The 18,275-nt window shown below is 44.8% G+C and overlaps 1 protein-coding gene across 1 annotated transcript in view; it reads right to left on the bottom strand.

Moving 5' to 3' along the window:
• The window catches only part of RELL1 (RELT like 1), a 67,769-nt gene extending 51,208 nt beyond the window's left edge, over window positions 1-16,561 (bottom strand). The window contains exon 1 of the mRNA XM_060091551.1: window positions 16,397-16,561. Coding sequence (XP_059947534.1) covers window positions 16,397-16,484 — 88 coding nt within the window. The 5' untranslated portion in view covers window positions 16,485-16,561. The remainder of the gene's footprint in view (window positions 1-16,396) is intronic.
• Window positions 16,562-18,275: the final 1,714 nt, after the last annotated feature.

Below are 18,275 nucleotides of genomic sequence, written 5' to 3'. Positions count from 1 at the left end.
TCCACAGGGATGCAATCCCTAACCGATCTGTTCCTGAACATTCCTCGCAAGAGGCCAAGCAGGGACTAGGTTAGAAATTATTTAAACTACGGGAGGAAGCTAACCAGCAAGTGCCAGGACAAAACCACCAAATGGGGAGAGGACAGGCCCAGATAGTCTATTTCTGGCAGAAACTGCAAGAGGGGGGCCCAGGGAGGAGGGGGTTCCCTTAGGAACCAGTGACTGCCCTGGAGCTCCACAGAGAGGGCGCTGACTCAGAGGACCAGGCCACCAGGAGCTAGGTCCCCGGTTTCTGCCTACAACCCGCCCCTGCCAGGGTGGGAGTACAGCCAAGTAATTTCTACCATGCAGAAGACAACACAAACTACCCACGTGGAAAAACTAGGGCTGGTGCCAAGCCGGGTGGGCTTCAAAAGGGAAAGCTACCGGGTGACCGGCCCTACAGAGGGAGAGAGGGATTTAGTGACTGATTCTCCAGGGGTGTGTTGGGGGTTCACTATCCCACATCCAGGGCCTCTGGGAGTTCAACCACTCTACCACCAATCGCTAAGAGCATCAAACCTCTACCGAGTGCTTATTTCTGAGCTGGGCGTCTTTACTCGCGTTATCTTTTTTTTTTAATCTTCAGGACTCTTAGATAGGTGTTGCAATGAAACCCATCTTAGAAATGGAGACATTAAAGAACAAAGTATTGAGGTCAAGGGCACTCATCTGGGGAATGGCCAGGATATGAACCAAGGTCTGTTGCAAGCAGGGCCTAAGCTCTCAACCAAAGCTGCTCCCTAGAAAGAAAGAAGGCAAAAAGCAGAAGCTAGCTTTTCCTTGCTTCCTGTCTGTGAGACCCCGGCAAGTCTATTAACTTCCCAGTGCCTCAGTTTCCTCATCTCTAAAATACAGATAATAATAGAACGGTTTCTGAGCAGTAATGATATGAACTCGGGTTTAAAGATGATATGAACTCGAGGTCCTAGCACAGAGTAAGTGCTCAACAAACATTAGCTAGCATTGCTGTGATGCTCTAATAAGTGTAAACACTGCTATCCTCACAAAGCTTCCAGCTCAGCTGGGAATACAAGCCAACAGACAGGAATAGACACTGAAGCACTTGAGCCCAACTGGAGGGGCAGTTAAATGTGGGGGGCAGAGAAATACCTTAAACCCTGGAGGTGAGGGAGCAGCTACCCAAGGCGGCACCGCGGGAGCCAGTCTGCAGCTCCCATAACGCTGACATCAGTCCAGTTTCTCTTCCTTCCAGGAACAGGAAGGGGTAACAATTAAACAGAAAACTACAAAAGTCCTAAATGCAGGGTTTTCCGATTAGTCACAGGTTAAGTCAGGCAGTGTTCCTGCTAGACAGGCACGTGGCCAGCCTCGTGCAAATATGGGAACTGGCGAGCAGAGGTGGTATATGTGGAGGGCCACGGTCCTGTCCTGGGGAAGTCATGAAGTCCTCTGCCGGGAATTCTCCCCTGGGGCTGTTAGAGAGAGCAAAGGAACAGGAACTAAGATAGAAAATAAAGACCATTTCGGAAAAGGCAAACAAAGGCAAGATTAAACAAAAGTAATTAGGAAAACCCTAGATATAGAGAACCTGATTTAAGGGGAATAAATGAACGTCAGTAGCCTGAAACTCAAATAAGAACTCTGAAAACCAAGGGTAGTAGCAAGGGTAAGACACATAGAAAAACCAAGGGTAGTAGCAAGGGTAAGACACACAGAAAAATACTATTAGTATTAGTCACGTACTGATGCATACTTTGTAATAATTACTATTCCAAGCACTTTACAGGTATGAACTTGTTCAACCTTTACAATAGCCCTATGAGGTAGGCACTATTGTTTTCAACCCCATCTTACAGATAGGAAAACTACAGCACAGAGAGGTCAAGTAACTTATACCAGGTCACACAGCTAGCCAAGTAGCAGAGGTGAGATTTTAATCCAGGCAGCCTGGCTCCAGAGCCCCATACTCTGTGCTCAATTGCCTGTGTGAGTTACCAGTTTTGGTATTCAGTAAAGTTCTACAAAATGGGATTATCCATAGCTCATCTCTATGTTGAGTTAGTGTCTTGAGTAGAATAATCTGTGAGTAATCATTACTCGTCTATTTCAATAAGAAACCTAGAATGAGAGAATGGTTTTCCCTAGTGAGTCAACTATTGGGAAGGTGCATTTAAGTTATAGTCTCTCCAGGTCAATTTATCTATTTTTTTGGCATTAACTACCTATTTCAAAAGAAAAAATCCTGCTACCATTATAAGAAACAAAATCAAAAAGCCATCTGATCTACACTCCACACTGTTGAAATTGCTGATTACTTATTGAAAATCCTAAACTTCCCTTTGTTTTAAAACAATAGAAACTATTTGTATGAAGGGATAGGATTTGCCATATCCCTTTCCCAAAATGATCAAAATTGTTAATAAAAAATGTTAAGTGAAGAAATAAACACAAAGCAGTATTTTGAGCTAACATGATCTCAGTTTTATTGAGACAAACTTTTTTTTTAATTTATTTATTTGGCTGCGTTGGGTTTTCATTGCTGCGCATGGGCTTTCTCTAGTTGCGGCGAGTGGGGGCTACTCTTCGTTGCGGTGAGAGGGCTTCTCATTGCAGTGGCTTCTCTTGCTGCGGAGCACGGGCTCTAGGCGCGAGGGCTTCAGTAGTTGTGGCTCGCAGGCTCAGTAGTTGTGGCTCATGGGCTCTAGAGCGCAGGCTCAGAAGTCGTGGCGCATGGGCTTAGTTGCTCTGTGGCATATGTGGGATCTTCCCGGACCAGGGCTCGAACCCATGTCCCCTGCATTGGCAGGCAGATTCTTAACCCCTGTGCCACCAGGGAAGTCCCATCTCAGTTTTTTGAAAGGAAAAGTACCAAAATGTTTACACAAAACTACGGCACAGAGAGGTCAAGTAACTTATACCAGGTCACACAGCTAGCAAATAGCAGAGGTGAGATTTTAATCCAGGCAGCCTGGCTCCAGAGCCCCACACTCTATGCTCTATTGCCTGTTATCTCTAGTAGTGAGATTACAAGTTATTTTTATTTTCTCTTTAGTATTTTGTATCTTTTGTTGGTGGAACTTGGGAGTATATATTTTTTTCTCTTTTGCCTTTTAGTATTTTCTCAAATGTCTTTTTTTTTTTTAATATTTATTTATTTGGCTGCGCCAGGTCCTAGTTGCGGCACATGGGATCTTCGTCGTCGTGTGCAGGATCTTCCTTACGGAATGCAGGATATCTTAGTTGCTGGCATGCTAACTCTTAGTTGTGGCATGTGAGATCTAGTTCCCTGACCAGGGATCGAACCTCGGGCTGCCTGCGTTGGGAGCGCGGAGTCTTAGCCACTGGACCACCAGGGAAGTCCCTTAAATGTCTTGATGGCAGTCACGACAGTTGTTTTTTTTTTTTAACTGCAGATAGAAAGTCAATAAGAACTTAATTCCTATTAAGTTTGAACCATATGAAACTGTTGTCACTGTAGGTCAAAACAGTAGTATTGGTAATTTCCTGTGGTTTATCCTAATAGTAATATTAATGCTGTGGAGGTAAACCAAAGCACTGAAAATCCCTTAGTAAGGAGACTACCTATAACTGCAATCCATAATACTTACATACTAGATATTTCCACCGACTGAAGGCAGAGAAAAGGCTATGAAATCTTTGGTCTACACCTTAGGAGAGACGGGTCAATGGAAACCACAGAGTGGTGTAACTTCTACTTTATTACACTATAAAACACAATGTAAATACATAAATAATAAGGCACTGGCCTGATAACGTTTTTTCTTTCCCACTCTACGTTTTTCTTAAAGGACTTTTCAGTCTTTAAATAGTAAACCACCATAATTTCAGAGATTATTACAGCCACAATGTTTTAGTATTATGCACTGATATTTCACAATAAGAAAGACTTGACTGCTTCATTTTCCAACAACTAATTCTCCATCACCAACTGGGTGTCCTGCAATGCAATTCATTTCTGACACCAATTGCCTGGAGTTAGTGCAAACCCCACGTTAGATACGGGCTGCAAATGGCATCTAACCACTTAACCAGGCTAAACCACTACAAAGTCAGGGCTTCCCATCATCTCCCTCAGGTTCGACACTTTGCTATGATGGCTCACAGAACTCAGGAAAGCACTATACTTATTATTATCATTTTATTATAAAGGATACAACTCAGGAACAGCCAAATGGAAGAGATGCATAGGGCAAAGAATTGGGGGTGGGGAGGGGAGGTAGCGCAGAGCTTCCATGCTCTCTCCAGACCCACCACCCTCCCAGCACATCCATGGGTTCACCAACCCAGCATTTCCTTTAGCCTCCTTGCTTCAGAGTTTGTATCGAAGTTTTAAGAAACTTCACTACACAGGCATGATTAATTAAGTCACTGGCCATTGGTGATTAACTCAATTGTCAAAACCTCACCGCTCCCTGAGTTCAGAGGATGCAGCCAAAAGTTCCAACCCACTATAATCATGAAGTTGGTTCCTCTGACAACCTGTCCTCATCCTGAAGCTATCTAAGGGCCCACCAAGAGTCATTCATTAGGGTGAACTCAGGTATAGTCTAAAGGGCTCATTAAGAATAACAAAAGACACTCCTACCACACAGGAAATTCCAAGGTTTTATGAGTTTTGTGCTAGGAACATGGGACAAAAACCATATATATATATATATATATATATATATATATATATATATATATATATATACACACATACATATACATACACACACACACACATATATATATAGCCTTTATTATACCACATTGACTCAAAGTCAAGAGTCTTATTTATATATCAAGGTGCATTACTGAATGACATGGAAAAGATCAACTACTTTATCATATGGTTCAAGCCAAAGAATTCTCCTTCCTTCCTTGAAGACTCCCCGCTTCCTATCCCACCGGCTCCCAGGCACTAAGACACACCAAGTCCTCTGTCTCTGTAAGCACTATGTCCATAATATGAAGGCACCTAATGTACTCTAAATTACTTTCAAATGAGTTATTTTTCTTCCCCCAAATCTATTCGGTCATGTTATAAGAAATCAAGGGACTAAGAAAACAGACTTGCCAGAAGTGACAGAGAGATAGAGCCCTTAGCCAAGCAGGGTTTTATAAATCAATGCAGTGTTGATCTGCATGTTTTATTTAAAGACACAACCCTAAACACTGATGGCCAGCACTGCCCTCCTGACCTGGGCTCGCCTGGAGAGAGAAGAAAACAATGAGAACTTGACCAACAATAGCTAGCGCAAAAGCTGGACATGCACAACAGTCCTCTAAAAATAAATGTGAAGCAATGAAGAATTCAAGAGGCAAGATGATTTATACAATTTCAGAGGATTTACTCTAGCCTTTACCATTCATGAGCACTTTCTGGCCTTCACACCACCAAGACGATTCACTGCACTTACTTCATGATTCTAATTTCCCAGCAAACTTTGAAAACTTGTTTCTATCTATATATCATATGCATTATATTAAACCTATACACTACATAGGTCATATTTGTATTACTTACAAAGGACTACATAATTCGTTTGATCCTCCAAACAACTTTGAGATGTATAAAGAACAGATGTATTCATTCTCTCTCCCTCTCCTTCCCTCCCCCTCTCCCTGCCCACCCTCAACCCTCCCCCTTTTCTCCAGATGAGGAAACAGCACAGCAATCTCAATGGCCTTGTTGAAAGTACTGGGGCCATGTCTGGTACTCAGGTCTTACTCAGCTCAGCCTCTGGAGCTCTTCCATCACACTGCAATGCCTGAGGGCCCTTCTGGTCCCCTATCCTCCACTGCACCCCATCCTTAGCCCCCAACTGCCTGCACAGTCAAGCACCTAGTTTCAGGAGCCCCAGAGCCTAGCCTCAACCTGCCCTCTGCAGTCTCACCAGGTCTGCACTGACCTCTCCTGATCTATCTCCACACCTCTGCACAAACTGTTCCTTTTGCTGGGCTGCCATCCCCACACTCCCCTTTAAGGTCTGCTTAAAATGCCAAGTTTTAGGCTCTCAAGGCTTTTCCATCCCTTCTATCAGAAGGAAAGTCTCTCTCCTCTGTGATCCCACGTGGCACTTTGTCTGTAGGTCTCTGATGATACCAAATACATCCTCCCTTATTCTATAACGATTTGTATTCATAGCTTATCTCCTCTCCCTTCTCAATCACAAGTTAGTAGAGAACAGAAACCAAGTTTGTTGTTCATTTTATATACCTACACAACACCTAACAGTACACCTCAAAGAAGGCCCTCATTTTTAAATGAATTGCATGCTGTCTGTATGGAATATCTACATGTTTTAACTGCAAAGACTATTAAGACACTGACTTGGCAATCATGCATGGGAAATGAGTTTTACCTTCAAAACCCAGCTTCCTTGGCCCTATCATCTGGCTTTAAGCTATAGCCCATGCCTCTTTTCTTTTTCCTATGGGTGGTTGTTTTGTGTTTTGCTTTAACAGAGGAGGAGGAGGTTTGGAAAGAATTGAGGAAGCCTCAGAAGCATTCAGGCCATACAACTATATAGCACAAACGTGCAAAGAAAAATGAAGGAATGCCTGTTCATTAGCCATCTGCCACTTCACCAATGCCAGGAAATTCCGGGCTGCCGTTTCTTATAATGTGAATAATTCACATGATTGTGTTGGAGACTTCCAGCTATGGAGAGCCATTGGAATATTTGAAAATTAGTGTCCCCGAGTTATATTGTGAGACAGAAAACCCAGTGAATTCTTCCAACTTTCACCCGTTACAGGAATCTCAGAGAACCAGATTATGTTCGTATATGCATGGGGGAGGAAGGATTGGCATGTTACTGATATTGAAAAGAATTTGTTGTTTGTTTGTGACCCTTACCTATCATGTGACATTTTATGTACAGGTTCTTTATAAATCTCCGACTACTCAGCTAAACTTAGCTGGCCACTTAAGAAGGGTAATGGCATAATTGCTTAATCTGTGTCTTTTCAGGAAACAAATAGATTTTTTAAAATATCTCCCTCATACCAAAACTTTACAAAAATCATTTCAAAATCTAATGACATGTAAATTGAATTAGTCCCTTCAAATATTTACTCTAAAAGTAAATAGACAATTCCTGAAGAATTCCTTGGATAATTGCTCATTTTCCACTAAGAACAAAATCTACATTCAATTAACAAACTGCCTTAGTTTTCTCTTTCAGTAGATGGACCTAGAATGAAAAAGTAAAAAAATAATAATAGTAAATAAATATAAGGCCATCCTTCCACTAGTAGCGCTAAGCATGGAGTACATGCAATTTCACATAACAACAAAGAACATTTGAGAACAATGAACATATATATAGCTTTGGCTTCCCCTCATCTAGGACTTGAATGAGATATTTCACTTCTCTTCATTTTGGTTATCCCTCTGTACATCTGTTTCCTCATCTGTACAAAACAGAAGAGAGCAACCTGCTCCTCATAGAGGTTGCAAGAAATAAACCTGATCAAGTAATCAAATATTTGAGTGTGTCTTGTATGCTCTGCTGTCTAGTTAACACAAAACACAGTGGAAACAACTGCCTATGATTCTGTGTTAAATAACATACAATAGATCCAACATGTATTCATGGACTCGAGATGCATATTCACAGGAGGTAAAATCACTGAGAATGCCTAGGAAGGGTTTCCTGGAAGTGTTATCCTATATCTCAGCTTCAAGGATGGGCAGGAAAACAGGACGACTAGCCCATGAAGAGAGGATGGATTTCCAGGTTAAGATACTCAGACAGCATCATTTGGGAAGCAGTTAGAAATGCAAATTCTCCAGTCCCTTCCCAGACCTACAGACACTGGAGGAGGGGGAGAGCGATCTATCTGTGTTGTGACCAGCATTCTAGTTAATTCTGATGCATGCTCAAGTTTAGGGACCAATGCTATGGCTTTGCTCGTTCTCACCTCCTCTGTTCCACAACCACGTGTCCCCTTCACCTGACTAATGCCGACACTTTTACAACTATAAATTCAAACTTCATTTCCTCCAGAAAGTCTTGCTCAACCTGTACTGAACTCTCGTCCCACCCCAAGCCCCAGGTCAGGTACTCTGACCCTGTGCCATACTTTCCTTATCGAGGTAGTAATGACATTTTATCATTATTGCTTGTTTAATCGTCCTCCCTGATAACCTGCGCTGGCTCCGTAAAGGCACGGACTCTGTCTATTCTGTTCGCATCACTTCATCCTAGTGTCTTGCACCCCAGTAAGGCACTTGGCTAATATTTGCTGAATGAGTAAATAATCTAAAGAATTAACCTGTGAAACGAAGGTATAAAGGAAAGGTATAAAGTATTATAAATTGGGAATATGATATATATATATGTAAAACTAACAGATGCATTTAAAGTACTGGTGTAGCAACACAACTGAATTCAATTTGTCTTTGAAAAGAACTTGACGAATGGATTTGAGTTTTGAAAACCTTTGCACTGAAAATTTTCACTAACACTTTCAAATGTGTTGATGCCCCAGCATATTCACCTGATAAGGCAGTACTTGCTTACTTTTTTATTGTCATTCTTTTTTTCTCCATGACCAGAGTCTCTGCCTCAGGCTTTTGGAGCAATATAGCCCACAGAGGCTGACAGACAAAGCAGGCTCTTTCCATTTTGGGAGGGGAGAGGGGGGAGGAGACTTACAGCTAAGATTTAGGGATGATTTTGGAAAGCGTTAAGTCTTCACTGTATTATAAAGAAAACGTCTTGGGCTGAGTCAGAACACCTGGATTCCAGCCCTGGCTTCTTTCCTTCCTTCCTTCCTTCCTTCCTTCATTCATTCATTCAAATGTTTTTAAGCATCTGCTCTGTTCCGGGTCCTGTGCTTGGATCTGAGCCTTGGACAGTGACCAGGACACACACACAGGCCCTCCCTCACCAAACCTAACGTTCTGCTCCTGGACTACGGGCTACGGCCCTTCCTGATTCCCGCAGGCTCCTGAACCTGAAGCTTCCCCATCTGCAAAGGGAGGGCTGAATTATAAGAGGACCACTGAGTCCCCTCTGACGCTAACATTATGTGACTAAGAACAACACAATTACTCTCAGAAGTCAGTTAGCCAAAGTCATTCTTCTCAGGGCCTGCTCACCCTAGATCCAGAGAGCTGAGAAACCAGGCCCCGGAGCGTGAGGACCAAGTGCAAGTGTAGACCTTGCCAGAAGCAGCAAAGCGGGGTCCACTTCAGTGGAGAGACAGCTTTCACACAGTGGGAAGCGTCCTAGACAGAGTAAAGAACCCCCTTAAGACCTGGCTAGGCTGACTCAGTATCCTCATCTGCTAAATAAGCTTTGAGGAGATCGTCAGCCTTAATGCTACAGGGTTCTACCTCCTTATTCCAGCATGTGTTTCCCCCGCACCACCAAGCAACTAACTCAATTCCTACACTACCTGGAGAGAGCATCCGATCCCACAAGTTAAGGGCTCAGACCCAAAGACTCCCCACCGCACTCCCCGGCCCCCCATCCGTCAGATGCCAATGCTAAGTCCAGGTTGTCACCTGTACTTCTGATCAACTGGCTATAGATTGAAGGTTCCAATGACCCCCTCCTTGAGTTCAATTAATTTGCTAGAGTGGCTCACAGAACTCAGGGAAACATTCTGCTTACTAGATCACCAGTGGATTATAAAAGGACACAACTCAGGAACAGACAGATGGGAGAGGTGCACAGGGCAAGGGATGGGGAAAGGGGTGGGGTTTCCGTGCCCTCTGGGTGCGCTACTCTCCACACATCTCTACACAGGTCACCAACCTAGAACCTCATCAAGTCTTGTTATTCAAATTTTAAAAGCGCTTAATCTGCGGCCCTCCTCCTGCCTCCTCCCCTTCCCTCAGGGAAGAGGTGGCTGGGTGCGGCTGAAAGTTTCAACCCTCTACTCCCACCCTCCTTCAGGTGACCAGCCCCATCCTGAGGGTATCAGGGGCACCGCCCTAAGTCCCCTCATTAGCATACGCTCAAAGGGGGCTCCTCACAAAGAAAAGACAGTCCTATCCTTTAGGAAATCCCAAGGGTCTGAGGAACTTTGCATCACGAACTTAGGACAGAGACTAAATATATTTCTTATTACACATATATTATACATATCATATATATTATTATTTATATTATATGTATTTCTAATTATATTCTACTTCAACATCACATTCACCAGTGAACAATGAGAAGATGAACAATGACCAGTTCAACCCTGGATAATCAAACAGGATGTCAATGGGATGATTACACTAATCCTAGGGGAAAACTGTCCAAACTTTGTGACTGTAGCTACAGATCCACCGGCTAAAGAAAAACCAGTTGGTGAATTTTTCAAAATTCTTCCCAAAGAAACTGCCACATTCTACCCTTATAAAGATTAACGGTTTCTTTCTTTTTTTCCTTTTCTCATTTGTTGCCTAATTTTGGTAGCTAATGGCTCAGCCCCACATATCCCCTGCACCCCGAGAGAGCTCCCTGCCAGGCTCACTGGTCCCTACTCCTCCCCTGGAACCTTGGCACTGCCCAACTTGCTTCCTCAACCTCGTGCTCATGACACCACAGCCTGAGCAGCCTGGGCTCAGGAGCAATATAAGTCAGGGGACACCTCAGGCAACGGCAGAGAACCCGAAAGGAAAATTCTGGAGCAGCCAGCAACTTTGTCCCATCTGAGAGCTATGACAGGTAGTATTTGGTTAAGGACAAAGTAATAATAATACATTTTTTTAGCATTTACTACATGCCAAACACTGCGCAAGGCACCCTTATATTTTTATCTCATGTAATTGTCACAACGATGCCAATGAGGCAACTCTGCCATATTTTCTCCACAACACAGATGAGGAAAGTGGTTCAAAGATTTCTTTGCCCTCTGTACAATAGGCACTTTCTTAGTGGTTGGAATGCAGTTATACCCAGGGGTGTACAAACAAAATGGGGGGAGGGGAGAGTCGGGGAGAGCTGGCAGCTGTTTGGGATCCTGAGATGAACAAACACAAGAAGGCAGGAAACTTGGGGCACTGCAAAGGAGGGATAGAAGGTCCCTGAGTTCAACAAGTTTGGCACAAGGATCCTCAAGGTGAGATGACTGGGCACGGGAACTCAGTTTGCCTGGGGTATCCACCACCCTCTACCAACCTTCCCTCCCCAAAAAGTCCCCTGGGCGGATTCCGTTTCTTTTCTCCCTTACAAAGAAAGCTGTGTCAATAACTGGCAGAGGAAAGCAGAGTTTCCATTATAATGGGCACCCATCCCTAAACCCACCTAGAACAGTCCGAAACCTCAGCTTTGCCAAAGTATCTTTACTTTATTAGATTCCCCACTAAAATACCACAGCAGTGCTTCTTTCCACGAAGTGCCACTCATTTGAGGAGTTCTTTTTCTCCATAGGGTATTTTACTATTTTGAGCAGTGTTACACTTGGCTGCCCACAAACAAGCGCAGATGAGTCACAGAAGAGGAAATGCAGGACCATAATCCCTTATCTGAAAACCTGGAGGTCAGATGTGCCTCGAAATTCAGACTTTGTAATTCTAGAAAGGTAACAATGCATTTAGCACACATTATGTAACACTCAGAAATCAAACTCATTAATATTACTGCAGCCAAAACTTAGCAATATTCACACTGGTTCAGGTTAGGTTTCGCCCACCAACGAAGTATGCAAAAAGCCTCAAAAATCTTCTGGTTTTCAGAGTTTTTCAGATTTCAGAATTGTCCGTAAAGGATTACAGGCATGTGCAAATGGCTCAAATATTATACTAGAAGAAAATAGTCAACCTATTAGTAATCAAAGACATACACATTTAAACGATCAAGGTATAAATTTTTGCCTTACAATTTAGCAAATATGTTTTTCAGGGAAAATGCCAATGGTATGAAAAGTGAGTCTTTCGACCACTGCTGTAAGAATATAAACTGGAACAACCTTCAGGTCACTAAGACTGGTGGCATCAATGGCCTCAAACATGAATACCTTTGACCCCAACATTGCCTTTTCAGGAACCCATTTTCTATGGAAGTCATGGATATCCAGACAAAGCTTTGCATAGATGTTCACTAAACAATGAGTTTTAAAATTCGTTTTAAAATAATTAGGGGGGCTTCCCTGGTGGCGCAATGGTTGAGAGTCCGCCTGCCGATGCAGGGGACACGGGTTCGTGCCCCGGTCCTGGAAGATCCCACATGCCGCAGAGCGGCTGGGCCCGTGAGCCGTGGCCGCTGAGCCTGCGCGTCCGGAGCCTGTGGTCCACAACGGGAGAGTCCACAACAGTGAGAGGCCCGCGTACCGCAAAAAAAAAAAAAAAAAAAAAAAAGCAAAAACTAAAATCTAAAATGGAAGCACAGTGAGGTAGAAGACAGAGAACCATGTAATGGAATATTATGCAGCCATTTTGTGAGTGTGTAGGGAAATGGAGAAACTTTAAGTATAACATTAGGTAAAAAATGTCAGGTAAAAAAGTATCTTTGCATTATGATCCTTTCCAAGTAGAAAATACATACAAAGAAGACCAGAATGAAATAGGCTGACAGTGACAAGTGTCTTGGAGTAATGAGATCAAGCGTTATTCTCTCCCTTTCCCCCAAAACTTTAGATCTTTTGGGGAATTATCCAGAAATACCAAGAGCACTGTATTTTAGCTGAGGAGAAATGGGAAAAAAAGGTTTGGCTACTTAACTCCCAGTCAATGGCAGCAAACTCATGAATCTGAGGTGTCACTCCAGACTTTATATATTTACAATGAACCTATGACTGCAAAACCATCACCACTTCCAGAATGAAAACATGTGTGGTCTACATTTATTAGACAGTTTGGTTGACATTATAAGTCTAGTCTAATGGACACTTTGGGTAAGAAATACAGGAAAAAAGATACACAGGATAGAAGATATATACCACTCTGCCATTTGCCAAGACCTTTCAGAGACACCAGCTCATTTGCTCCTCACTAGCAGCCAGTAAGGCAGAAAAAGATAGGGGTTGGCACACACCCATTTTCCAGGCAAGAAAATGGAGGCAGAGAGAGCCACACTCCAGAAAGCAGCAGGCACACTTCAAGTCCAGGGTTCTGACTTAGAGCTTGGTGCTCTTTCTACTCTATCATGTCATTACCCTATTAATGATTCTTTATAAATATCTTACAGGAAAAAGAAATTCCTCACTCTAAAGAAAAACAAAATGATTTGGTAACAATAATAGGCCTCAGAATTAAATACATGTGAGTCAACGTCAAAATCCAACTTACACATGTAAGTGACTTTTTCAAGTTAACTTCTCAGAATTCAATGTCCTCATCTATACATGGAGGAATAAAACTATATAGCTGACAGGATGTTGTAAGAATTAAATGATCTGAGTACTTAGACCAGAGTCTGCCACAAAACAGGTATAATAAACACTGCATTCCTTCCTCCGAAAAGGGCCCACAGTGTACTAACTGCAGATTCCAATTTTAGCCAGACTCACTGTTCTCCCTGCTTTCAGCAGCCCACCAAATCTTTAGAATTTCCGAAGTAACTGCCCTAAAATTCTCAGAAACAACTCAACATAATAGTTTTAACCAATGACAATTTAAGTCATTTTTTTGTCGGTTTCAAATAACAACTCTTTTGTCCCAATGTGTAATTAAACTTCAACATCAGAGACAGTTCTTCAAAAAGTAACAATGAAAACTTTTTTCTCTATCACCTGGGGCTTTGGTCTCTCTCATTCAAATACGACTACTGAAACTCCCAAATAGTTTGTTTGATTTATTTGGGGGCAGGGGTGGGGTGGGGATGGGGAGACAGGGAAGGACAGGCACGCCTCGAATTTTGCATTTTCCCTTTAAATGAAATTTGGGCACGGAAGTCCAAGCTCCAAGGGGTGCCTTCTCAAAACATTCTGTCCAGTGACTAAGATTAATGTACATATACAGCTAGGCAGCTACCTGGCCAAAGGAGAACCCAGAATTTAATAAAGCTTATCGTTAGCATCTAAATGAGGAATCAGGAGGCTGGATGGAAGCCCACAGAGCCCCAGGAGAGGGCACCTCTCATTCACCAGCCCCTGGTCCTTTTCAGCCCACTCCTTACTCAAAGGCCATGCCCACTGTCTGCAGGGAAACTAAGCCCTAAGTAACCAGAGAACTTAAAAGACATAAATAAGCCAAGATGTGGAAAATCATCCCTTCTGGTGCAGGTGGTATATAGTTTCGAATGCTGCTACTAAGACAGAAGCTTAATGAGATTCTTCTACTAGGCAGGAAGTCAGAGACATTGCCACTACCCACTGTGCACTTCACTGTCCTTCTTTTCTCTACTTCCCATCTCTGATAACCCCATGTTTACAATATTATGATGTCCTAAACTCCCTATCTTAGAATCTCAACAAGACGGCTGAAGGTGATTTCTATTTTCTCTCTGGGGAGAAGTGCAGTATAGTGGAAAGAGAATGAACTTTGGAATCAAGCAGGCTGGGTTATCAAAGATAAAGATACACATAGACACACACACACACATACACACACTCCCCTCCTAGTGATTCTGCTTCTCGGACTGAATGCTGAGGGATACACTAGCTATGTGATGTTGGGCCAATTGTTTAATCTCTCTGGGCCTCAGGTGCCTCACTGGAAGTAACTTCACAGAATTGAGAAATAAGTATAAAAATGAATATAAAGTGCCCAACTCAAAGCTTGACACATAGCAGGCACTCAACATTACTCCCCACCTTTCTCCCTACTTCCCTAAAACATTCCCTGCAAACATTAACACTGTCTTAGATTCCACAGGGACCAGATGTTGGCTGCTCAGGGCATCTTTTCTTCACAAAACGGGTCTCAAGTCACACTGGCACATTTGTACTCTGTACCCTTTCCTTTTTAGATACCTCATTCTTCTAAAGTGTTATACTGTGTAATTAAGAGTTTTGTCATCACATTCCAGTCCTGAAAGCTGTGTGTTGCTCAAAGATCCATCAAAACACAAACTCACTCTACAGATGATTTCTCCTGCTATGACTGATTACATGCATCATGTGCTGAATTTTTAAGTTTCCCTCCCAGGTCAAGCTCTTCAAATTCTGGAGCAACTGACTCTAGCCCTCTAAGTACTGTCTACAACCTGGGGTCCAATTTGAACCTGATGATGTATCTACCTGTCTCAGCAATGAAATGCACGGTGAAAACCAAAATCTGCTATCCAATAATACATGTCACTAGCGGCCATTTCCTCAGGGTGGATGGCAGAAGGAAATACAGACCTGCTAATAAAGACTCAGGAGACATATGTCCCCTTCCTAACGTATTCTGATTTCTACGAAAAAGTGAAGGCCAGAGTGATAAGCCATTTTAAAAGCTGTAAGCAAGTGGATTCTTCTTAGGAGTGAAGAGCAGTATATGTGTTTTTATGGAGGAGATAGTTATGGTTGGAAGGCTTCCAGTTATTGCTTATTATTTGGACTGAAGAGGAGCTGCTCAAGCTTGGAAGAGCTTGCTGACGTAAGATTCCAGGCTCTAGTAACCCCAGCTGGACAAGAAGGTATATGTTTATTTTTTTTTTAAACTACTGCTGTAAGGTGGCAATTAAGAGGGGGCTCGGTGGTAAGGAATCCCTGGTGTCTATAATTATAAAAACAAGAATGTGAGAAAGGACTTCCGTAAAAGTTACACCTCCTCTTAGATTTCAATTAAAAACTGCTCCAAGTTCATCACTGGGGACAGCATTTTATCATCTCTGCTTGTGGCTTCCTGCTCTGACCACAGAAGGTTCCTTTTGTGGTGACAGGAATCAACTCAAAGAAGAAAAACAAAAAGGTAAGTTTACAAACGCGCCTTCCGTTTTTCCAAGCCTGATTTATCCAGGATATGTGGGAGGAAATCAGAAATCCCCAACCTGTTACAAGAATCCATCAACCACGAAAATAAATGAAAACTTGGAAAGGAAAGAAATTGTAACTCCTCAAGGTTTTAAAATTAAAAAAAAAAAAAAAAAAAAAGGACCGGGGAGGAAGGCGGCGACAGCGCACCCGGTGCCGGTGTCACGATCTTCCGCTCGCGGGGCCTTTGAGGACAAGGGCAGGAAAGGGGGTCCGCAGGGCTCCAGGTTGCTGGGCCCGGGCGGAAGGGCTCCCGAGGAAGGCAAGAGCCGGCCGGGTCCCTACACGCCAGACAGCTCAGAGGTGGGGCCGGGGGGTAACAGGTCCTCGGAGGAGGGAAGGCGGGAGCCGAGCACGCTGGGAGGGACGGGAGCCATCTCCACGCGCCGCGCCCGGCCCGGGCCACCCCCAGACAGCCAGTTGTTCAGCGCCGGGATCCCACGGCTGTGCCAGGACCAGGGCAGCTCGAGGAGCAGCGGGACTACAGTCCCGATCCCTCGCCTCCTCCTGCGCGCCCCGGCCGCTACAGGGCACTCACCCGGGGCCACGAGCGGCGAACTCACGGCGCCTCCCACGAAGACAGCAGCGGCGAGGACAGCGGACTCCAGGAGTCCCGGCGGAGCCATCGCCGCGGCCCTTCGGCCTCCTCCCCCGGGGCGCCGCGTCCCGGGCTCCGGCACGAAGAGCAGCTCTGGAGCCCGCGCGCTGACAGACTGGCTGGGCTCAGCCCCCGCGCGCTGCGCACCCCGCCCCGCCAGGGACCCTCCCCTCAGGCCCCACCCACCTCCGCTCGGCCCTGCCTCTCCCAGCTTAGCCCCCGGCTCCGCCTGCACTGGCAGGAGGCACACCCAGTGACCCCGCCCCCGGACCCGCCCACCTCAGCCTGGTCCAGCCTCTCCCCTTCGCCCCGGCTTCCTTTCCAAGTCGGTCCGCAGCTCCCGCCTCCCGGATTAGGCCATGGCCCCGCCCCATACCCCGCCCACCGGGCGAGGCCCCTCCTGTCCGCTCGCTCGTTCTTTTTCCCAGACCCTCTGTACCGCAGCCGCCCACATAGTGCGGGAGCTCGGGGTCGGGGCAGGGTCGCCGGGGCTTGTCCTCCAGGGCGCTGGGACTAGGCGGGCGTGGGAAGAGGAAAAAGAGCAGGTCAGGGAGCTCTGGACGGGTGGACATGGCCAGCATTGGAATGGGCACGATCTTCTTCCTCAGTTGGCGTTATCTATTCAGCTGGCATTCCCCTAGGTGACTGGTCCGGGGAGGGGCTCTGCGCGGGATGTCAAGTTCCAATGTTTGAAAATGAGAAAAGCCAAATCATTTAAATTTCTTCCTATCTCCACTTCCATTTAAGCTGCTCCTATTGGGGGAAAAAACCTCTACATACCTCCAGGAACAAACTGCTTATTTAAAAAAATGCTGTGCCCACATTGCACCTTGCAAATACTTCTACGAAGTAACTCTTCAAGTGCCTGGTCACTTATTATCTCCTTGTATCGTCCCGCCAGCTCTGTGAGGTAAGTAGTATCCTTATTTCACAGGCTAGGGAGTAAACCCCCGATGGCCAGTACACCGTGATAAATTGGGATTAGCTCTTCATTGTGTTTGCTCACCACTGTGCCCTCCCCGCCTAGCTCAATGACAGCATACACTAAGCAAGAGATCAGAAGAGGTTTTTGAAGTTGAATCATCATCACAAGCAGCAATTGGAGTCAGGGTCTTTCTATGAATAGTTCCCTCTTTACTGCTCTTTAGAGACTCCTTCTGAAATAAGGTGGTCAGGCCTTGAACAAATGTTCAAGAACACCAGCAAGAGGAGGGAGTGGGCATTGGAGGTTTTCACAGAACCAGGCTCTTCCTTAGCCTGTCAGCCTCAGATTTTCAAAGGAGGACTCTTTCATCTCCTCGCTGAGTTGTCTACACAGTCCACTAGACTCTTACAAACGTTGGCACTGATGTGGGAATTCCCAGAAGCTCAGGCCACTACAGATGGTTGGAGCCGAAGGATGGAGCCTCTGCCCTTTGAAGCCAAAGGAGGGCACTGTGTTTCCTTTGCACAGTTGTCTGCACATCCTCAGTCTGGCAGGCGAAGCAGTTTTATACCAACACAAATACAGAGTGGCTGCAGGGGAAAGAGATCCATATGGGTTTCTAACTAAAAAAAAAAAATGAAAGAGTCCTGGGCCTAGAAATTAAACACACACCTATAAAGCCAGGTCTGGTTTTAGAACTTAGAATGTAGCCAAATGATTGGACCAAGATATCTATTCAAAATGTAAAATATCGGGGCTTCCCTGGTGGCGCAGTGGTTGAGAGTCCGCCTGCCGATGCAGGGGACACGGGTTCGTGCCCTGGTCCGGGAGGATCCCACATGCCGCGGAGCGGCTGGGCCCGTGAGCCATGGCCGCTGAGCCTGCGTGTCCAGG

Source organism: Mesoplodon densirostris, chromosome 1, assembly GCF_025265405.1.
Source record: "Mesoplodon densirostris isolate mMesDen1 chromosome 1, mMesDen1 primary haplotype, whole genome shotgun sequence".
NCBI classification, from domain to species: Eukaryota; Metazoa; Chordata; class Mammalia; order Artiodactyla; family Ziphiidae; genus Mesoplodon; species Mesoplodon densirostris.
Note: the sequence above shows the minus strand (reverse complement) of the source record. Positions and strands in the feature narration are given on the sequence as shown.